The sequence below is a fragment of the Schistocerca cancellata genome, chromosome 6, assembly GCF_023864275.1.
Source record: "Schistocerca cancellata isolate TAMUIC-IGC-003103 chromosome 6, iqSchCanc2.1, whole genome shotgun sequence".
Lineage (NCBI taxonomy): Eukaryota > Metazoa > Arthropoda > Insecta > Orthoptera > Acrididae > Schistocerca > Schistocerca cancellata.
In genome coordinates, this window is record NC_064631.1 from 130,467,243 (window position 1) to 130,491,411 (window position 24,169).

At 45.5% G+C, this 24,169-nt stretch overlaps 1 protein-coding gene across 1 annotated transcript in view; it reads left to right on the forward strand.

The window, feature by feature from the left end:
- Positions 1-24,169, forward strand: part of LOC126088190 (uncharacterized) — a 215,240-nt gene that overhangs the window by 53,615 nt on the left and 137,456 nt on the right. Inside the window, exon 2 of the mRNA XM_049906315.1 lies at positions 12,150-12,216. Within this exon, the coding sequence (XP_049762272.1) occupies positions 12,150-12,216 (67 nt within the window). The remainder of the gene's footprint in view (positions 1-12,149; positions 12,217-24,169) is intronic.

Below are 24,169 nucleotides of genomic sequence, written 5' to 3' on the forward strand. Positions count from 1 at the left end.
TATGGATCAGGATCTTCTGCCTTCGGCTGAATGCTATTCCATGCTGTCGGTCGCAAGCTCTGAGCGGTCGTTGAGTTGACAGCACCCTTGGTCACATTCCTCCATTTTCTGTTCACCCTATGTCCATTATCCACTGGAATATCCGCGGCATTCGAGCCAATCGGGATGAATTGTCGGTCCTCTTACGATCCTACTCGCCGGTCATCTTCTGTCTTCAGGAAACAAAGCTGCGTCCCCATGACCGCTTTGTTCTCCCTCATTTTCAGTCCGTCTGGTATGACCTCCCCTCTGTTGAAGGCACTCCAGCCCATGGAGGACTCATGATTCTTCTCCATGATACTCTGCATTATCACCCAATCCCCTTAAACAGTTCCTTCCAAGCTGTCGCCGTCCGTCTTTCCCTTTCTGGATACACGTTCTCTCTTTGTACTGTATACATTCCATCATCCACACCAATGGCACGAGCTGATCTCCTTCATCTTCTTGGTCAGCTTCCACCCCCCTATTTGCTGGTTGGGGACTTCAATGCCCACCACCCGCTTTGGGGATCTCCACATCCTTGTCCACGTGGCTCTCTATTGCTAGACGTCGTCCACCAAGCGGATCTAGTTTGCCTCAACACTGGGGTCCCCACATTTTTGTCTGCCTCCACGACAAATTTATCTCATTTGGACCTTGCGGTCGGTACTGTTCCGCTAGCTCGGCGCTTCGAATGGTTCGCCCTTGATGATACACACTCGAGTGACCACTTTCCATGTGTCCTTAGACTGCAGCCTCCACTGCCATATATGCGCTCGCGACGCTGGAAATTTGCCCAAGCCGATTGGACACTTTTTTCGTCTCTAGCGACATTCGATGACCGTCGCTTTCCCAGCGTCGACGATGAGGTCACACATATTACCGACGTTATTCTTACAGCTGCGGAACGTTCAATACCACGCACCTCCGAATTGCCGCGGCGCCCCCCAGTTCCTTGGTGGAACGAGGCATGCCGTGACGCAATACGTGAGCGGCGACGTGCTCTTCGCATTTTCCGTCACCATCCTACTTTGGCCAACTGTATCCGCTATAAGCAGCTCCGTGCGCGATGCCGTCGCGTCATCCGCGATAGCAAGAAGGCAAGCTGGAAATTCTTTATTAGCTCATTTAACACCTTCACGCCCTCCTCGGAAGTTTGGAGTCGGCTTCGACGGTTCTCAGGCGCGCCTAGTTTCTCCCCGGTCTCTGGGATCACTGTCGCGCATGATACCTTAGTGGACACCGTCGCAATTTCTAACTCTTTGGGTCAGCACTTTGCTGAGATTTCGAGCTCTTCAAATTACCCTCCAGCGTTTCTCCCGAAGAAACGTGCAGCGGAAGTGCGACATCTTGCTTTCTCCTCTCAAAATCACGAAAGCTACAATACTGTTTTCTCCATGCGGGAACTCCAACGTGCCCTCTCTTCTTCTCGCTCCTCCGCCCCAGGACCGGATGGTATCCATGTCCAAATGTGGCTGCATTTATCAACCCATAGTCTGCGTTACCTCCTTCGCCTTTATAATCGAATTTGGACCGACAGTACCTTTCCCAGACGGTGGCGGGAAGCTGTTGTCGTTCCCGTTCCGAAACCTGGAAAGGACAAACATCTCCCCTCTAGCTATCGCCCCATTTCTCTCACGAGTAGTGTCTGTAAGGTTTTGGAGCGTATGGTGAATTACCGTTTAGCTTGGTGGCTGGAATCCCACAGTCTTTTAACACCAGCCCAATGCGGATTTCGGAAGCATCGTTCTGCAGTTGACCATCTTGTTGCTCTCTCCACTTATATCATGAACAATTTTCTCCGGAAACGCCAAACGGTAGCAATATTTTTCGATCTGGAGAGAGCATACGATATCTGTTGGAGGACAGGCATCCTCCGCACACTGTTCTCTTGGGGCTTTCGAGGCCGGCTGCCCCTTTTTCTTCGCGAATTTATGGCAGAGCGCACTTTTAGGGTGCGGGTGAACACTACTCTCTCCCGTACTTTCTCCCAAGAAAACGGGGTACCCCAGGGATCCGTGCTGAGTGTTGTACTGTTTGCCATCGCCATAAATCCAATTATGGATTGTCTCCTTCCTGATGTCTCGGGCTCCCTCTTTGTGGACGATTTTGCGATCTACTACAGCTCTCAAGGGACCAGCCTTCTTGAACGACGTCTTCAAGGATGTCTCGATCGCCTCCACTCGTGGAGCATCGAAACCGGCTTCCGTTTCTCACCCAGTAAGACCGTTTGTGTCAATTTTTGGCGACGTAAGGAGTTTCTTCCGCCCTCCTTACATCTAGGTCCTGTCAACCTTCCGTTTTCAGACGTCGCTAAATTCTTGGGTCTTATGTTTGACAGAAAACTATGCTGGTCCTCCCACGTTTCCTATCTTTCGGCTCGCTGTCTGCGATCGCTTAACACCCTCCGTGTCCTGAATGGTACCTCCTGGGGAGCGGACCGAGTGGTCCTTCTCCGCCTCTATCGCGCCTTAGTGCGCTCGAAATTGGATTATGGAAGCATAGTCTACTCCTCTGCTCGGCCGTCTATTCTTCGGCGTCTCGACTCTATCCACCACCGTGGATTACGTTTAGTGTCTAGAGCTTTTTACGCTAGCCCTGTGGAAAGCCTTTATGCTGAGACTGCTGAACCTCCGCTGTCCAATCGGCGAGCAGTCCTCCTGAGTCGTTATGCTATCCATCTGTCTTCCATGCCTGCTAATCCAGCCCATGACCTTTTTTTCGACGCCTCCTTTGATGTAGGGTATGCAGGCCGCTCCTCCTCCCTACTACCCCTGGGAGTCCGCTTCCGTCAACTGCTCCATTCTCTTTCCTTCCGCTTTCCTAAAACCTTCTTGACAACTTGGGGTACAGCACCGCCTTGGCTCCGTCCCCGGATCTGCCTGCTCCGTGACCTTTGTCAATTTCCCAAGGATGGTACCCCTACACTTGTTTATCGTCGGGCATTTGCTGCTCTATGTGCACAAATGACGGACGCCACATTTATTTACACCGACGGCTCGAAAACATCGTTAGGTGTAGGGAGTGCCTATATTGTTGGCGACACGCCAAATCGCTTTCGGCTTCCCGACCAGTGTTCGGTTTATACTGCGGAGCTTTACGCTGTTCTCCAGGCTGTCCACTACATCCGCCGCCATCAGCGGATACAGTACGTTATCTGCTCCGATTCTCTCAGCTCTCTCCTCAGTCTCCAAGCTCTTTACCCTGTGCACCCTCTGGTCCACCGGATTCAGGACTGTCTGCGCTTGCCCCACCTGGGGGGCGTCTCGGTGGCGTTCCTCTGGCTCCCGGGACACGCTGGTATCTGTGGGAATGAGGCGGCCGATATAGCGGCCAAGGCTGCAGTCTCTCTTCCTCGGCCAGCTATTCAGTCGCTTCCCTTCACCGATCTACGGAGCGGGTTATGTCGCAAAGTTGCTCATTTATGGCATGCGCATTGGTCAACACTTTCCCGTAATAAATTGCGGGAAGTGAAAGCCCTTCCTTGCGCTTGGACCTCTTCCTCCCGAACGCGTCGTCGGGAGGAGGTAATTTTAGCTAGACTCCGGATAGGGCACTGTCTTTTTAGCCATCGACATCTTTTAAGCGGCGATCCTCCCCCACTCTGTCCCCACTGCTTTCAGCTGTGGACGGTAAGACACCTTTTAATTGAATGCCCCTATTGTAATCAGTTACGCTCCCGTCTACAGCTATCGCCTGATCTATCGTCGATTTTAGCAGATGACACGCGCTCAGCCGACCGCGTTCTCCAGTTTATTAGTGACAGTGAAATGACGTCAGTCATTTGAAGCTTTTTTTGGGGACAACCACCCCCTTTCTGTAGTGGATTTTTAAGCATTCCTTCTATTTTTAGTTTCTCCAATTTTATGACTTTGTTCCCATTGCTGCTGGTTTTCAATTTCGGTTTTTTACTGTCTTAAGTCACGGGCTGGGCGCTAATGACCATAGAAGTTTTGCGCCCTAAAACCAAACACAAAAAAAAGGTCTGATATCCATTTTATGTCTTTAAGACAACGCATTTCTTCCCCTTTCATTTCGAGAAAAAGGGATGTTTCCTCACGAATGGCAAAGAAAACTTCAAGAACTTTTCCCCGATTCAGACAACGAACTGGACTGTGGTAAGGTATAGCCCCATACTCCGCTTCCATATCTTTCAGGAATCCTTTGAATTGGCGATGATTCATACCGTGACGCCGCACAAAATTCACACACTTCACAACATCTTTCATTACGCAACCTAGCTCTAATTTTTCAGCATACAGTGCCTATTGGTGAATAAAACAATGAAGTGTCAAAATGTCTTTCGCGAATTCGTCCCTGAGTTTATTTTTCAAACGAGAAGCAAAACTTGTTGACGTCCGATCATTTGTGGTGCACCGTCTGTCGCTACAGAATGGAGCTTATCCCACGGCAAATTCATATTGTCCACTGATTCACAAACAGAGTCAAAAATGTCACGTCCTGTTGCGGTGTAATCGAGTGGTACCACATCCATGAGTTCTTCAGTTACTTGCAGTTCCATGTCGACACCACGCTCAAAGACTGCAAGCAGAGCACAGTCCGATATGTCGGTGCTTTCTTCAAGCGCTAGCGAAAATGCAACAAAGCTCTGCGCCTTTTTCCTGAGCAGTGTCTCTAAATCCGCTGCCATGTCCAGATATTGTTTGCTTCGACAGGCAAACCCCTTCAATTGCCTGCACCTCCCTTGGAAACAAACATTCTGCAACTGCTACCATGCACGATTTTACGAGTGGTCACACCGAAAAAGGTTCGCCACTCGTCGCAATGATGTGCGCGACCCTGTAACGTGCTCGAATTGCAGATTCAGTAGTGTTTTCTCCGCTCTCATTCACCTGAAAATTATAAACTCATAACAGAACACGAACTATGTTGCATGTTTTGATACCCTCCATATTACGAAACCGTTTTTAAACTTATGTCACCTTGTATGTCGTTCTTAAGCCTGGCTACCAGTTCTCTGCGTGCAACGCCTTCTACCTTATCGTAGTGCGCTGCGTGAAGGCGTGTATAGTGTCGTTGTATGTTGAACCTCTTCGCAGAATTAAATACTTTATGACATAGAAGACACTGCGGACGACCATCCCTCTCAATGAATAGAAAGGTATCCTCCAATATAGGTACAGGGCTCTCGTGGCTAGTCGTAGTTGTCATTGAACACGGATTATTGCGTCAGTTGCGGCTGCATGCGGCCAGGGGGCAGTGAGTTCGCTTTCCCCCTCCAAGCGAGCTCCGAGCTGCCGCAGTGAGCGCTCCAGAGCGCTCCGGCTCCCTGGAGCTGGGATGGAACAGCCTGCATTAGAGAGTGCAGATGGGATGAAGTGTGTGGGTGTTTCTGAACACCAGCTGCAGGGCGCAGTTTGAAAGGCTCTCTCTTGGGGCCTCACTCATGGCTTTCGGGTTTCAGGCGCCAGGACTCACATGCATTTCTGTCGACGTTTTACTGTTCACTCATAGCCAGATCTTCACAGCAACGACCAGTTACTGAATGTGGTAGGAACTTATCGCTCTTTGGGAGTGATCTCAGATGCCCAGTCGATAGAGCTTTCCAATCGTCGCCAACTTATGCAAAAGTGCTGGCTACGCCTTGATTCTGTCCTGTCTTCATTATAGGAGTCAAGGATATGGTTCAGCATCTCCCTCAGCATTGTAGTCGCTGTATCCAGTACAAAAATGCGGGGTCTGACTTGCAACAGGAGCCTTCTGAACTAACGCTGTGAGCAGCGAACTAAATGGAGGCTAGGGTCCCTCCATTACAGATGAGGACACAACAACAGCTAATCAATTATGCAGCTTCCCAAAGCATGCAAACTATTGTCCTTCTTCCTAGTAGGGAGATCCACTTCCCATAACAGAGACCCAGAACCCCCACTACTGCCTCTTGTTAGGGAACAATCGTGTATGCCCCCATGGTGTGCACCCCAGCCTTGAGTCTGTCTTGAATTATCCTTTGGCCCGAAAGATTCAGTTGACCCCATGGTCTTTCGCCACCTGCCCTGGATGTCCTCAAAGCGTTTCCAGGTCGATGGAAAAACTAGTTTTGAACACACACACACACACACACACACACACACACACACACACACACACACACACACACACATGCAAGTTTCAGCGAACTATGCTCCCTGCGAAATGGATGCAGTATCTTCATTGCTAAACTAGTGGCCATCAATCAAGCCCATAACCATGTTCGTTATTGCACTGGCCAGGTGATTCTAACCTCGACAATGACAAGCGTTATATTACTGCACTCAAGCCCTTTCAGATGCTGTTAAAAAAGATATATTGTTCTATTTAAAAATATTATACTTGCTTCAGTATTTTGATCGACTACCTGAGCATCCTTCAGGCTTTCGTCATCGATTAGTCACGATTATCCATAACCTTCTTTTTGACCTCCATCAAGCTGGCCACCCGACCATCTTCTGCATCCCTGGTCATGTCAGGATCTCGGGAAATGTACATGCTGACTTGTTGGCTACCGGGATGTCGATTTGGAAATGAGGGTCCCAGAACTGGACCTTCAGTCGACTCATACGCCAAAAATTGTTGTACGACTAGAACTTGGAATGGTCCACCCTGGACTCCCCAAACAAACTGAGGACACTAAAGAAGACCATGACCACGCGGTAGTCTTCCCTTCATGCTTTTCACAGGCAATCCAAAACCCTTTGTCGGCTACACATTGGCCACACTTGGCGGATGCAAGGGTACATTCTCCAATATAAGGATCCACCTTTCTGCCGATGTCGTGCCAGTCTAAGGTTGGTCCACGTCCTACTAGACTGCTTAAAATTGGCTGCGTTGCGATGATATCTTAAACTTCCTCTGGTGTTATCAGACGACACCAAGGCAGCCGACCTGGGTTTATGTTTTACCTGCAAGAGGTGGTTTCTGCTCCTCTCTGTGAGTGAGGCACTGGGCCTGATTGGCTGTCTGAAGGGCTGAAAGGGTACCCCTCACCTGCTTTGGTTCAGGGCGGCTATCGCTCGGTGGTGCAGCTTGGCTCCCACACTCTACACATTTTTATTCTCCTTATTCTTTTATATTTGCCATTTTCAGTGTTTTGTGGTCCCTAAAATTTTATCATCTTGCTTGTGCTGCTCGTTTTATTTGGGTAACGGACGGCGAGGTAGAGCTAGTCGGATATACAAGGTGTATTTCCCACTGCACACCATGCCCTGAGGTCTTCCAGCTGCATTCTGGGCATAATGACCAGCCCACGTTATTCTTTCCCTCTCACTCCTCTCCTCTTTGCTTTCATCACTGTCCTGTTGTACCTTGGTTACAACTGTGCTTCACAGTTTTCACCTTTTGTATCCTTTCTCTGAGAATTATGCCTGTTTCGAAAAATTTAGGATGAAAGGACCGATGACCTCGCAGTTTGGTCCATTTAAATCCAAGAAACCAGCAAAATATGAGGTCGTGAGAAACGGAACACATACTCCGATTGGACAAAAATGAGGAATGAAATCGACCTTGACCACTATAAAAGAATAGTCTCGGCTTTTCCCTCAATCAGTATTGGAAAATCTCATTTTTAATGGCCAGACAGGAATCTGACCCCCAGCCCTTCCAAATGTTAGAGCATTATTTTACAACTGCACCTCCTTCCTGGGTGAGCTCTTACCTAATCTATGTATGGATCGTGCTACATTGTTACTAATTATGTTTTGTCTATGATTTCTCTATTGTATATTTTTTCATGTAAACAGTCACCTGGATATCCCTCCTTCTTCGTTTTTTCGTTGTTTTCTCGATCAAATACCTTCCTGTGAGCAATTATTTATTTATATATTTACAAGTCTAGGTCCTTAGAACCAAATTGAGGAGCAAATGTCTAAGGTCAGCCGGCCTCTGTGGCCGAGCGGTTCTAGGCGCTTTAGTCTGGAACCAAACGACTGCTACGGTCACAGGTTCGAATCCTGTCTTTGGATTACTGCTAAGATTTTTTAAATTCTTGTGGTAGCTTATTGAAAATGGATGCCGCAGTATACTGTACACCATTCTGCACGAGAATTAAGGAAGTGCGATTAAAATGCAGACTGGATTTCTGCCTAGTGTTAACTGTGTGTAATCTGCTAATTCTTGAAAAAAAAAGCTGATATTGTTTACAAGAAACGATAGTAGAGAATATATGTATTGAGAGGCCAATATCAGAATACCCAGACGAGAGTATAGGAGCCGACAAGAGGTTTGCGAACTTACACTACTTATTGCCCGAACTGCCTGTTTCTGAGACAAAATATGCTTCAAGAAGGGGAAGGGCTACCCCACAATATAATACCATACGACATAAGAGAATGAAAATAAGCAAAGTAGACTATTTTTCGTGTTGAATGATCACTTACTTCAGATACAGTTCGAATAATAAAAATGGCAGCATTACGTCTTTGAAAAAGATCCTCGACGTGTGATTTCCACAACAGTTTACTATCTGAAATTTGAACTGTTCAGTTTCTCTAATCATATGCCCATTCTGTGAAATCAAAACGTCGGGTTTTGTTGAATTGTGTGTTATAAACTGTAAAAACAGAGTCTTACAGTGATTTATCGTTAGTTTGTTTTCTACAAGATATGAACCTCTGTCATGAACTGCATATCTGTATGATGAACACAACGTCCTTTACTACCAAGCTAGTGTCATCAGCAAACAGAAAAAGTTTAGAATAATACTAGGGAGCATATAATTTTTATAAATAAGGAAGAGGAGTAACCCCAACACCGATCCCTGCCCTCCCTCCCCCCCCCCCCCCCCCCGTTTGGCTGTGCTCCACTCAGACCCCACATCACAGCCATTCTCAACACTATGAATAATGACATTTTCCTGTGTGTTGTTAAAGAAAGAGGTGAACCAATTTCGAGCTACTTCCCGTATTCCAGCAATTCACCATATGGTCTTTGCTCCTCTTCACTGTCTGTTCTGCGCTCAAATTTTGCATTTAAGTCACCCATCACAACAACTTACAATAGTATGGATGGTTGGAACTCAGTCCCCACAACTCTGTTTTTAAGGTTATTTTCAGAATGCTGGAACACTTTCTCCCTAATTTCTATTTGCAAGGTTATTTTTAGGACTGATATCTGCGTCTACATATGGATCTAAATGGATACTCTGCAAATCACGCTAAAGTGCTCGGCAGAGAGTTCATCGAACCACTTTCGCAGTTCTCTATTATTCCAATCTCATATAGCGCGCGGAAAGAAAACAAAACCTGTATCTTTCCGTACGAGCTCTGATTTCCTTATTTTATCGTGGTGATCGTTTCTCCCTATGTAGGTCGGTGTCGAAAAAATATTTTCGCGTTCGGAGGAGAAAGTTGTTGATTGGAATTTTGTGAGAAGATTCCGTCCCAACGACAAACGCCTTTGTTTTAATGATACCCAGCCCTAATACTGTATCATTTCAGTGACACTCTCCCCCATATTTCTCGATAATACATAACGTGCTGCTCTTCTTTGAACTTTTCGATGTACTCTGTCAATTATATCTGGTAATGATCCCACACCGAACAGCAGTATTCTAAAAGAGGACGGACAAGCGTAATGCAGGCAGTCTCCTTAGTACACTCATGCTCATAAATTAAGGATAATGCCGATATAGGGTGAAACAACGCGCTGGTGTCGCTTTGCGGGTTTAAATCACCTCGGGGTATGGCCATGCGGTGCGTTTGACCTGCGGTCGTCGCACGGTGGCGCTGGCAGCAGTCCACATACGCAGAGGTGTGTTGGTGCATGTCAGAGTACGGTGCAGCGAGTTAGTGTGCAGACGTTTCCAGACGTGTTAATGGTGACTGTGTGTTGAAAATGGCTCAAAGAACACATATTGATGACGTTATGGGGGGTAGAATACTAGGACGGCTGGATGCTGGTCAAACACAGCAGGTCGTGGCACGGGCCCTCCGTGTGCCACAAAGTGTGATCTCAAGATTATGGCAACGATTCCAGCAGACAGGAAACGGGTCCAGGTGCTACAGTAGGGGACGTCCACAGTGTACAACACTACAAAAAGACCGATATCTCACCATCATGAGCCGCAGATGGCCACGGAGTTCTGCAGGTAGCCTCGCTCGGGACCTTTCCGCAGCCACTGGAACTGTTATCTCCAGACACACAGTCTACAGACGGCTGAATAGACATGGGTTATTCGCCCGGAGACCTGCAAGGTGCATTCCACTGAACCCTGGCGACAGGAAAACCTGTAAAGCCTAGTTTCAAGAACACAGTACATGGCCATTGGAACAGTGGTCCCAAGATATGTTCACGGATGAGTCCAGGTATCGTCTAAACAGTGATTCTCGCCGGGTTTTCATCTGCCGTGAACCAGGAACAGATACCAACCCCTTAATGTCCTTGAAAGGGACCTGTAAGGAGGTCGTGGTTTGATGGGTGGGATTATGACTGGTGCACGTACACCCCGGCATGTCTTTGACATAGGAACTATAACAGGTCAGGTGTATCGGGACGTCATTTTGCACCAATATGTCCGCCTTTTCAAGGGTGCAAGGGTGGAGTGGGTCCCACCTTCCTCCTGACTGATGGTAACGCACGGCCCCACCGAGCTGCCATCGTGGAGGATTACCTTGAAACAGAAGGTATCAGGCGAATGGAGTGGCCTTCCTGTTTTCCAGATCTAAACCCCATCGATCACGTGTGGGATACTCTAGGTACACGTATCGATGCACATCTTCAAACCCCTGCGACGCTTCAGGAGTTCCGACAGGCACTGATGCAATAATGGGAGGCTATACCCCAGCAGCTGCTCGACCACCTGATCCAGAGTGTGCCAACCCGTTGTACGGTCTGTGTACGTGTGCATGATGATCATGTCCCACATTCATGTCAGGGTACATGCACAGGAAACAGAGGCGTTTTGTAACACATGTGTTTCGGGACGGTTTCCTCAACTTATCACCAATACCGTGGACTTACAGATCTGTGTCGTGTGTGTTCGCTATGTGCCTATGCTATTAGCGCCAGTTTTGTGTAGTGCCACGTTCTGTGGCACCACAATCTGCCTTTATCCTTAATTTATGAGCATGAGTGTCCTGCCATTAAAACGCAACATTTTCTGTGTGTTCCTTCCAATTGAAGTTGTTCATAATTGTAATTCCCAGATACATAGTTGAATTTATTGCCTTTAGATTCAACTGATTTATCGTGTAACCGAAGTTTAACGGATTCCTTTTACACTCATGTGGATGACCTCACACGTTTCGCTACTTATGATCAACTGCCAATTTTCTCACCATTCAGATACCTTTTCTAAATCGTTTTGCAATTTGTTTTGATCTTCTGATGACTTTATTAGTCGATAAACGACAGCGTCATCTGGAAACAACCTATCTAAAATGCAGTAAAATTGTTGGTTGAGCATTAGGAATATAGAACAATTTTTCGCTTATTTAATATTGTACTGCAGGTTATTAGCAAGGCTCTTATTTATTCCTCGAACATTTGGAGTCAGAAACTTTTGCTACCGAATTTGAACCGTCCAATTCTCGGTTTCCGTGTTCCGACCTTTGGATCACACTGTGGCCGTGCTTTCAATTCGGAGCTCGATTCACACCGCAGAGTCATCTTTTACACAGAATCTGGGTTACACGAAAGACCTTAGTGCTGTGTACGTACCTAAAACCGTACCTATCTGGCAGATCCATCAAACTCGTCTGCTCGAAATTAATATCAGACTGCTCTTGGTTATATTTCTTCATACGTTCGCACACACTGTACACTCTCTATAAATTAAAGACGTCATCAACGAGAAGGGTGGTTTGAACACCACAGTGCTTCACTAGTCATGGATCTATCGGATGTGTTACGCCGTTGCATTCCTCCAAATTTTGAACCAACCGAATCGTAAGGGGACCTACAGTTTATCTTGATCTCCTAACTACGGTGCAGCTCAGTATTCTTCACATCAACAAAGATTGCCAAAAAGTGAAAGAAGTAATAAATGAGAGGTTGATATCTTAGAAGTGACCGTCACTCAAAGTTGGAGTTGTAGTCTGGCACTTTACCACCGAACCTTCGTGACGGACAATCACCCTCATTTCTTTCTGCTTTTTTTTCGTTTCTTATAACTAATACTTCATTTTCCTCGTTTTCAGATATATCTGTCAGCGCAGGGTGCGCAGATCATCAACCAGTGTTTAAGCCAGTTTCCTAACGCACAGCGTAAGTATCCGTCAGATATAAGCTCACTAACATGCCTGTCATTTAATTTCCAAATCCAAGTTCTAAACTTTACTTTCATGTGACTTTTAAACAATAGTTGTCTCGTGCTTTGAAATTAATCGCAGAACAGTACAAAGCACGCTGTTTTCCACTGGACTGCGATAAAAACAAGCTTCAAATGGAAAGTTCTATGTGCAATTCCACCCTATTGCTGAGCTATCAGACAGTGTTCAGAAATCTTTGTCACGGACAGAATATTCTACATTCAAAGTTTAAGTTACTCTCTGTCTGTCGTAGTATCTAGATAAAATGTCTAACACTGAAAGAAAGTTACCTTAATTCGACATTGACTACGAATATCGTCACATACTTTCTGGCTCTCACCTCAACAGTGGGATAAACAGCTTAAAAATCTTGCAAGGCTCCTATCACCAGTATTCAGTTCTGTCTTCCATGATCCATAAACGTCTTACAAACACACTCTTTAAATCTGAATAAAATTACTCTGTTTTCTATAAAACTTAAGCGATGTTACTGCCCCTGTTGGTTGATACTCGTTCCTTAATTTATTTAGTAGTCTATGTAGCAAACTATACCGTATCAATGACACTCATGGCAAATTGAAACAAAAGATTTATAACACAGAGGCGACGAAACACAAGGAAGCACATATACAAGGCTATAAAACCAACTATTCCTAGTGCTCTTTGCACTGTGTGCGTAAATATTTATCCCATAACAAGTCATTGGCCGGCCTCTGTGGCCGAGCGGTTCTAGGCGCTTCAGCCTGGAACCGCGTGACCGCTACGGTCGCAGGTTTGAAGCCTGCCTCGGGCATGGATGTGTGTGATGTCCGTACGTTAGTTAGGTTTAAGTAGTTCCAAGTTCCAGGGGACTGATGACCGCAGATATTAAGTCCCATAGTGCTCAGAGCCATTTGAACCATTTGAACAAGTCATCTGCAAACAACCTAAAACGGCTGCTCAGATTGTCTTCCAAATTGTTTATCTAGATAAGGGACAGCAAAGGTCCTATTACACTACCTTGGGGAACGTCAGAAATCACTTCTGTTTTACTCGGTGACTTTCCGTCAGTTACTACGAACTGCGACCTCTCTGACAGCAAGTCACAAATCCATTCAGATAACTGGGACGATATTCCATAAGAACGCAGTTTCAGTACAAGCCGCTTGTGTGGTATACTGTGAAAACTCTTCCGGAAATACAAAAATACGGAATTGATCTGAAATCCATGGTCAATATCACTAAACACTCCGTGCGAATAAAGAGCTAGTTGTGTTTCACAAGAACAATGTATTCTAAAACTATGTTGACTGTGTGTCAATAGGCCGTTTTCTTCGAGGTAATTTATAATGTTCGAACACGATATGTGTTCCAGAATCCTGATGCATATCGACGTTAACGATATGAACATGTAATTAAGTGAATAATTCCTACTGCCTTTCTTGAATACTTGTGTAACATGTGCAACTTTCCAGTCTTTTGGTACGGATCTTTCGTCGAGCGAACAATTGTACATGATTGTTAAATATAGAGCTAATATACACTCCTGGGAATTGAAATAAGAACACCGTGAATTTATTGTCCCAGGAAGGGGAAACTTTATTGACACATTCCTGGGGTCAGATACATCACATGATCACACTGACAGAACCACAGGCACATAGACACAGGCAACAGAGCATGCACAATGTCGGGACTAGTACAGTGTATATCCACCTTTCGCAGCAATGCAGGCTGCTATTCTCCCATGGAGACGATCGTAGAGATGCTGGATGTAATCCTGTGGAACGGCTTGCCATGCCATTTCCACCTGGCGCCTCAGTTGGACCAGCGTTCGTGCTGGACGTGCAGACCGCGTGAGACGACGCTTCATCCAGTCCCAAACATGCTCAATGGGGGACAGATCCGGAGATCTTGCTGGCCAGGGTAGTTGACTTACACCTTCTAGAGCACGTTGGGTGGCACGGGATACATGCGGACGTGCATTGTCCTGTTGGAACAGCAAGTTCCCTTGCCGGTCTAGGAATGGTAGAACGATGGGTTCGATGACGGTTTAGATGTACCGTGCACTATTCAGTGTCCCCTCGACAATCACCAGTGGTGTACGGCCAGTGTAGGAGATCGCTCCCCACACCATGATGCCGGGTGTTGGCCCTGTGTGCCTCGGTCGTATGCAGTCCTGATTGTGGCGCTCACCTGCACGGCGCCAAACACGCATACGACCATCATTGGCACCAAGGCAGAAGCGACTCTCATCGCTGAAGACGACACGTCTCCATTCGTCCCTCCATTCACGCCTGTCGCGACACCACTGGAGGCGGGCTGCACGATGCTGGGGCGTGAGCGGAAGACGGCCTAACGGTGTGCGGGACCGTAGCCCAGCTTCATGGAGACGGTTGCGAATGGTCCTCGCCGATACCCCAGGAGCAACAGTGTCCCTAATTTGCTGGGAAGTGGTGGTGCGGTCCCCTACGGCACTGCGTAGGATCCTACGGTCTTGGCGTGCATCCGTGCGTCGCTGCGGTCCGGTCCCAGGTCGACGGGCACGTGTACCTTCCGCCGACCACTGGCGACAACATCGATGTACTGTGGAGACCTCACGCCCCACGTGTTGAGCAATTCGGCGGTACGTCCACCCGGCCTCCCGCATGCCCACTATACGCCCTCGCCCTCGCTCAAAGTCCGTCAACTGCACATACGGTTCACGTCCACGCTGGCGCGGCATGCTACCAGTGTTAAAGACTGCGATGGAGCTCCGTATGCCACGGCAAACTGGCTGACACTGACGGCGGCGGTGCACAAATGCTGCGCAGCTAGCGCCATTCGACGGCCAACACCGCGGTTCCTGGTGTGTCCGCTGTGCCGTGCGTGTGATCATTGCTTGTACAGCCCTCTCGCAGTGTCCGGAGCAAGTATGGTGGGTCTGACACACCGGTGTCAATGTGTTCTTTTTTCCATTTCCAGGAGTGTACATCAGCATACTCTGAAAGAAATAGAATTGATATACAGTCTGGACCAGAAGACTTACTTTTATTAAGTGATTTAAGTTGCTTCACTGCTCCGAGGATATTTACTTCTACGTTACTCATTTTGGCAGCTGTTATTGATTCGAATTCTGGAATATTGACTTTGCCTTCTTTTGTGAAGGCATTTCGGAAGACTGTGTTTAGTAATTCTACTTTGGCAGCAATGTCTTCGATAGTTTCTGCATTGCTATCGCGCAGAGAAGGCATTGATTATTTCTTGCCGCTAACGTACTTCACACACGACCAGAATCTCTTTGGATTTTCTGCCACGTTTCTCAGAATTTGTCTTAGTGAAAGCACGGAAAACCTTAGTCTGGATGGTCTGACGGGGTTTCAAACAGACGTCCTCTCCAAAAGGAGTCCAGTGTCTCACCACTGCATTACTTTACTCGATTGGACGTGAGGTGCTGCCAGCTTTGGGTTATTGTTAATCCAAGGCCAAACATGCTAGTACCCAGGCTGCTAGCTATTTCCGATAGGATTGCCTTTGTATGAAGCTGGGCCAGAGACCAGGGTAATACTCAACAAGTATCGTCTAAAAGCACACCGAGACGCAGCCCGCAGGAATGGATGGCGAAAGGTCACGTTTAATGATGGACATAGCTGCTGACTAGGAGCCTGTGATGCTTCTTAACGCCTGCGGCCTCCAAATATGAGAGCAGTACCTAATGGAAAATATCAGACGGCGAGTTGTGGGTCCCACTCGACATAGCGTGTGCAAACACTCCTGTTGTTAGTTGTGGAGTTACTAAATAACGAAGGTTATTTTCGGAACAGCCTAATGCTCTTCCACCAATATCAAGAAGATATCTTCTCGCAACAGGTAAATGCTCATGCACATTCCATTTGAGATGTGTATCACAGTCTCCAAGAAATTCTGCTAGTCCCGCGACTAGCATAAGTATCAGCTATGTACCCAACTGAGTATGTATGTAGCTCTGAGGATCGTTTGGTCCCGTTTTACTACCGGTGACTTTCCCCGACCAATAGCAGATACCGCGGACGACTACCAAAGGCGTCGTGCTATGAAATGAAATACCACGGTGGATCACCACTCCTGGTTGTCGGGCCATTTAGTGGCTGGTATCCCACAGCTGTCGAGGGCGTCTCTAGACGCATCTTCTCTGGTCACTGGGTCTTTGTTGGAAGCAGGACTCGTCACGGCAGACAATTCTACTCCAGTGAATGAGATACCAGGCCCCTATGACCAGCAGAGATGTGTCTGGAGACGCCCTGGACAGCAGTTGGATAGCAATCCGACTATCACCCACTAAATGGCGCGCCAGCCAGGAGTGATGATCTGCGAGCCAACCCTTTGGCTGTCTTCTCCGACACCCTTACAGCCCACCTACACATCGACGACATTATACGTTTCGTTTTGTTGCCTCTCATGACAAACCATCCTGGGCTTGCATTTTGGCAAGGTAATGCCCACTCGCGCACACGAGAGTTACTACCGCTTGTCTTCGTGCTTGCAAACCCCACCTCGGCCAGTAACGTGACCGAATCTCTCCCCAGTTGACAATGTTTGGAGCATTATGAGCAGAGCCCCCCCACCAAGCTTGGAATTTGGACGACGTGACGAGCCAGTTGGACATAATTTGGCACGATATCCCACACGAGAACATCCAACAACACTACCAGTCAGAGCCAGGCCGAACAGCTGCTTCCATGAGAGCCAGAGGTGGGCCAAGGCATTGCTGACTTGCTCAATTTGTGAAGCTCTTCCTCTTCAGTAAAGCATTTAATTTTTATGAAATTTTAATCATATGTTTCTCTGGACATGCACATCACCCCCACAGATTTAGGTCCCAATTTGATAATTCCTTCGTGGAGTGTGTGTAAATTTTAGGTTTTAAGAAAGTAGTCACACACTTGAAACACAGACTGGACTAATCATATCTATATACAGGATGAGTCAGGAGGAGAGGGGGTGATAGTATTAGAGATTCTGAACAAAAAATTTCACTTGGACGTATGCCCTAATCAGAATGGTTTCCAATATATAACATATTTAATATCACTTTTCTAGATTTAACCGTACCCTGCAGCGAAAACGTGTCGCAGTATAAAGTTAATCTACACTCCTGGAAATGAAAAAAAGAACACATTGACACCGGTGTGTCAGACCCACCATACTTGCTCCGGACAATGCGAGTCGGCTGTACAAGCAATGATCACACGCACGCCACAGCGGACACACCAGGAACCGCGGTGTTGGCCGTCGAATGGCGCTAGCTGCGCAGCATTTGTGCACCGCCGCCGTCAGTGTCAGCCAGTTTGCCGTGGCATACGGAGCTCCATCGCAGTCTTTAACACTGGTAGCATGCCGCGACAGCGTGGACGTGAACCGTATGTGCAGTTGACGGACTTTGAGCGAGGGCGAGGGCGTATAGTGGGCATGCGGGAGGCCGGGTGGACGTACCGCCGAATTGCTCAACACGTGGGGCGTGAGGTCTCCACAGTACATCGATGTTGTCGCCAGTGGTCGGCGGAAGGTGCACGTGCCCGTCGACCTGGGACCGGACAGCAGCGACGCACGGATGCACGCCAAGACCGTAGGATCCTACGCAGTGCCGTAGGGGACCGCACCGCCACTTCCCAGCAAATTAGGGACACTGTTGCTCCTGGGGTATCGGCGAGGACCATTCGCAACCGTCTCCATGAAGCTGGGCTACGGTCCCGCACACCGTTAGGCCGTCTTCCGCTCACGCCCCAACATCGTGCAGCCCGCCTCCAGTGGTGTCGCGACAGGCGTGAATGGAGGGACGAATGGAGACGTGTCGTCTTCAGCGATGAGAGTCGCTTCTGCCTTGGTGCCAATGATGGTCGTATGCGTGTTTGGCGCCGTGCAGGTGAGCGCCACAATCAGGACTGCATACGACCGAGGCACACAGGGCCAACACCCGGCATCATGGTGTGGGGAGCGATCTCCTACACTGGCCGTACACCACTGGTGATCGTCGAGGGGACACTGAATAATGCACGGTACATCCAAACCGTCATCGAACCCATCGTTCTACCATTGCTAGACCGGCAAGGGAACTTGCTGTTCCAACAGGACAGTGCACGTCCCCATGTATCCCGTGCCACCCAACGTGCTCTAGAAGGTGTAAGTCAACTACCCTGGCCAGCAAGATCTCCGGATCTGTCCCCCATTGAGCATGTTTGGGACTGGATGAAGCGTCGTCTCACGCGGTCTGCACGTCCAGCACGAACGCTGGTCCAACTGAGGCGCCAGGTGGAAATGGCATGGCAAGCCGTTCCACAGGACTACATCCAGCATCTCGACGATCGTCTCCATGGGCGAATAGCAGTCTGCATTGCTGCGAAAGGTGGATATACACTGTACTAGTGCCGACATTGTGCATGCTCTGTTGCCTGTGTCTATGTGCCTGTGGTTCTGTCAGTGTGATCATGTGATGTATCTGACCCCAGGAATGTGTCAATAAAGTTTCCCCTTCCTGGGACAATGAATTCACGGTGTTCTTATTTCAATTTCCAGGAGTGTATATTAAATTTCCTACAAAAAGATCTTATTCATTTTTTTCCTGCGGAACTAGTGGTTTGTGCACAGAGAGCGCGAGAATGTTGAAAAACTCGCTCGACGTGCATGCACTGTATCTTACGTAGTTTTTGTAGGCCAATTTCAGGTTTACCATGTACCACAGCAGTATAGAGCAACCTGAGACTAATAGTTTGATACGGGACATTTGTAGTATATCAAGTCGGGAAACTACCTTAAATTGGCATACAAAAACTACGTAAGCCACAGCGCATGCGCGTCGAGCGAGTTTTCGAACATTCTCGCACTCTCTTCGCACAAAGCATTAGCTATAGTGAAAAAAATGATATGACTTTTTTGCAGTAAATTTAATATAGTTTAAATTTGTACTGTGGCACGTTTACGATAGATGGTGCAGTTTTCAAGTTATTCTGGAAAAACGTACAAAACTGATATTAAATGTGTTCTATATCGACAACCATTCGGAAGAGGGCATACTTCCATGAGAAGTTTTTTTTGTTCATAATCACTATCACCTTCCTGCTGACTCTCTCTCTCTCTCTCTCTCGCTCTCTCTCTCTCTCTCTCTCTCTCTCTCACACACACACACACACACACACACACACACACACACACACACATATATATATATATATATATATATATATATATATATATATATAACCATAAAATTACCAGTCGTAAATGCTTGTTGTAATTAACTTTGTATATGGAGATCTCCATGGTTGCAGATGACAAACTGGAAAAGAGAAACAACTGTAACGGAAAACATAGAAAACCACAAAAACCACAACATTTGGTACTAAGATACATATAAAAAATTTTCTCTTCTTCAGATTTGTAAATACTTTACTTAAAACTCAATTTTACACTTGCACATGGAGTGAAGGACATTTTTGCAGTTATTTAATAGAAAGAAAATAGATGTTTATAACTGAATGAAACTGGTTATCACAGCAAAAAGGACAGCAGCAGAACCTAATAAAATACATTTCACTATTAGTGTCACTTACATAATTACTGTCAAGCCTTAAATTCCTTAGTGACTTAACTGTGCCTTTTAGATCTGAAGTATTCACTCATTTCCAGTTTCTCGGTTGACACATGGAGTCTACCTTGTAAACTATTCCTTAGGAAACTGTAGCAAAAATTTAAACGGAAAATTCCGAGTCCATTTTACAGGAAAGAAATAACGAAGACACTGAACTCCCTTAGAAATTTTATGACAGCTTTGCAGTACACGTGCTTGATATATTTTGGAATACTTTTATCTAGTTACGAAATACGTAATACATGCCATTACCATGTTTTGCGACTACGCAGTTTTCAACATTCCAACCATGCTCTTAAATTCCTCTATCTAACCTTGACTTCTCTCTCATTCGGCAGAAACTTTTCAGAGTTCTCCAGTGGCTATAACTCATCACAGATTTATCAACGCTTCTATTCGCAGCTTTCGTCAGTTGCATACCTAAGTGTACGGCAGTAAACGTTGCCAACGGAATTCCGTAGCATTCCTTGGAACGATGCAGTCGTAAAATTTTTCGTACGTTGTTTTTTCCGCAGTACACAATATGAACGAAGAAAACGCTATTTCCGTGCATACCGCTGATGCCGCAATTTTTCGGTCGAATCTCCGCCCGTTTTACGACCGCATATTTCGTTGTCCCGTCTCAGTCAAATCAGACAAACGAGAAAACCCGTCCCGGCAGAAGTACAGCAGAGCACCACGCCATTTGCTGTGACTGAATCCTATAGCAAACTGAGCAGTGTTACAAAAAGACCACGCATTCTCCATGTTCTACCAAAATGTTTTATCACTTCTGACTGAGAGATATTTTCTGGTTATTCGTGATGGCATCAAGCTAAACATAATTGTTTTCAGTGAATACTGATAATTCCGACACTCTCTTTTATGTTAAGTTGTTCAATATTAGTTTTCAGTTATTAATTTTCGCTTCTAAGATGCAAAGCACTCAGAATATTCACCACACCACCGAAATATACCTGTCAGCTTATCATAGTACTCGTATACGTATATACATTTTGAAGTTAGTGCCCCATACTTGCAAAACATCATAGAGCTGATAATAAATACTTTTTATTGTGATTAGCTGCAGTCCTCAAACCATCATCAGGTATCATAAGACCCTTGCAACAGCTTACAAAAAGATGTTCAAATGTGTGTGAAATTTTATGGGACTTAACTGGTAAGGCCATTAGTCCCTAAGCTTACACACTACTTAACCTAACTTATCCTAAGGACAAACACACACAGCCATGCCCGAGGGAGGACTTGAACGTCCACCGGGACCAGCCGCACAGTCCATGACGGCCGCACGTAGACCGCTCGGCTAATCCCACGCTGCAACAGTTTATATGGCACTATAAAGCCTACGGCGTCAGTTAGCAATTATTGCATCATAAACAACTGCTTCCAAATAGTGAAACATATTAAATTGTCAGTAATAAAATGTATCAAACACTGTATTTTTAAAGACTTGTCATAGACCCCACCTTAGTGTTGTTGCTGCTGCTTCTGACGCAAAACAGACTGTAATACAGATGATGGCACCAAACTACACCGACAAACGTACAAGGATGCTAGTTTGGTCCAAAACAAAAACAAAAATGCTTGATCAACTTGACTCTCATATGCACACCTTAAAAGCTATGAGGACTCAAGATCTCATAGCTCGTAAAGTACGCATTTAAGATCCCATGTTTGCTGGACTTTTTTTCCTTTTTTTAGTCCATACAACACCCTCACAAAGTTCATCGCTGTAGATCGGTTTCACCCTGTACGGGTTATGAAACGTCCCCTTAGAAAAATTATACATGACTGTGTTTAAACTGACACACAATATTTTTAGCGCAACGCAATCTGACTTTCAAAAATCCCTACAAAAGAATGTACTGGCTAACATTAACCTATACCTTTCACAAATCACTTACCTCATCAAAAATCTTCGTTACTCGAACTACTGCAATATAGCGAGCGCCACTACTGCCAGCTAAAGAAAAGATTGAAACTACTGAAGGCACTAACTACTAATAGGCATAGTTAGCAAATGAAAGATTTTGATAGAGAACAAACAATGTATTTACCTTACTAGTGTTCGAAAGTCATAATATATATAGCAGTTCATGACATCCAGTCTTACAAATTTCAAAACTCCGCCATCTCTCTCCCCACATGCACCACTGCTGGCGGCTCACCTCCAACTGCTCAATGCTACGCGCTGTTCACATCCATCTGCCCAACACTACAATGGCAGACAACAATGTAAACTAGCCACAGACTGCACACAGCACAGCCAGTGATTTTTCATACAGAGCGCTACGTGGCGTTACCAATAAGAAAGCCTAAACAGCGTACTTACATAGCCCCCATGCTCCCCACAAAAAATTTTACAAATTGTTTTGGGCACTGGCCAATACAGATTTGAAAAAAATTTTCATAATTACAGTAAGAAAGATATCAAATGCACACACTTATTAATACAATGTTGGTCAAAAGCTGAAAGTTTCGCACAGTCCATAAAGACAGTCCTGATCATTCATCACAGTAAAACAGCCGTTTCTTTTCTCAAAGTCTGAGCAGTAAAAGACAATGCACACGGAAGTAGTGGATTTCCATGCAGTCTTGAAGAAGCCATGCAGTACTGAAGAAGTAGTGTTGTCCTTCCAACGGAAAGACAGTGCTGACTCTTGACATGCTGACAGGTAATGGGCCACAACAGAGCAAACCCACAGCAGAGTCAGTCAAAGTTTAGAAGAATATTGGTAGGTAGGTCATCACAGAACAGACCACTGTAGTCTTGTTAGAGATTACGGTATTGGTGGACCACTGGAGGTGCAGACCCACTGCAGTCCTTGTAGAAATAATGGTATTGGTGAGTCATCAAAGGTGTAGACCCACTGTAGTCCTTGTAGAGACGGCCAGCAGCCATCTGTTGCGACTGTGCAGGTGCACAATCACCATCGAAGAGTCTTGCGGACAATATGTCAAGTCCATAAACCACCACTTGTGCACTCACAAAGTTTTTGTAATTGTCCTTAGAACCAGCAATGCTGTTAACCAGTCCCTTGCTGAATTATCAACACACTTGCGTCCACTAACATTCCCTTTTTTCATATATTGTGCATATGCTATGACCAACAGAAACGTGCGCAGTGAAATGTAACTTAATTTGATGAACTGGTGTCAATTACAATTTTATAACATGAGAATACAATCACAAAGTTACAGAAAACCTAATTAAAAACATAATAATACAGATAACATTTGTAGTAATACGGGCTTTACAAAAGAATCGACATAACATATACATCATTGTTACAGTTATTATGACATAAGTACATACATAAAAGATCAGAATAAACTTTGAAACATCAGCTTCACACATGAGCAACAAAACAGAACAGATAAATAATGTCTAAACATCTTTACAAAGTAAATAACAGAGTATTAGAAACATTCTACAACATAACTCTCATCAGCTAAACACATAAAGACAGGAAAAACACAAATAAACAAGGGTGCACAAATACATAGCAGAATAACACAAGAGGAAAGTGCAGGGTTTATTTTCAGTGTAACATTTGGTACTGCAGTCTAACCCAAAACTTCATTCGGTAGATCTTTCGTCTTATTTCAACATTTGTTTCCACCAAAAAAATCCTATCCAAGCATGCTTTCTGTATTTATATGTTCACATATTTCTTACCTCATTATTTATTTTCCATTATCTTACCTCATCATTTATTTACAAGAAAATCCTACCTAAACCTGTAGCCTCTAAACTCTACTTTTTTGTTCATATCCTCTTTCAAAATACTTTTTTGGCCAAACTATTTTCTTATAGCTTCTCAATGCATTTCTTCCAGGTCATCACAACTCGTTCTCTTATATGACCTACCCCATCTTAAGCTAACTTAAATCTACTGAGCACAGATGCTAAACTAAGGGACGAGGCAATGCATCAGCACAAAACAATTAATACAAACAGCAATAAAAAAAAGCAAATTGACAAAGCTAGCAGCAGTAAATGTAATAACTTATATCTAAACATGACATAGCTCAAGCAGAAAAAATATTACAGTCAAAATGGCCATGTTTAATACCTATGTCACATCTTAACACTAGAGTGATGCATCACAAAAACTTACTCTGCAGGAAAGTTACCAAGTCATTAAAAAAATTATTTATGCAATTCCTGTGAAGGGAAATGTCTATTTGTGCTGTCTTTTCTAAGAAAGTACATCATAAACGTATTCCTTACTGGGTCTGTAGACAGAAAATAGTGATATTAGTACATCTATTAAATTTTATAATAACCAATGCTACAGTGCAGCTAGAAACTAGATATTAAAGA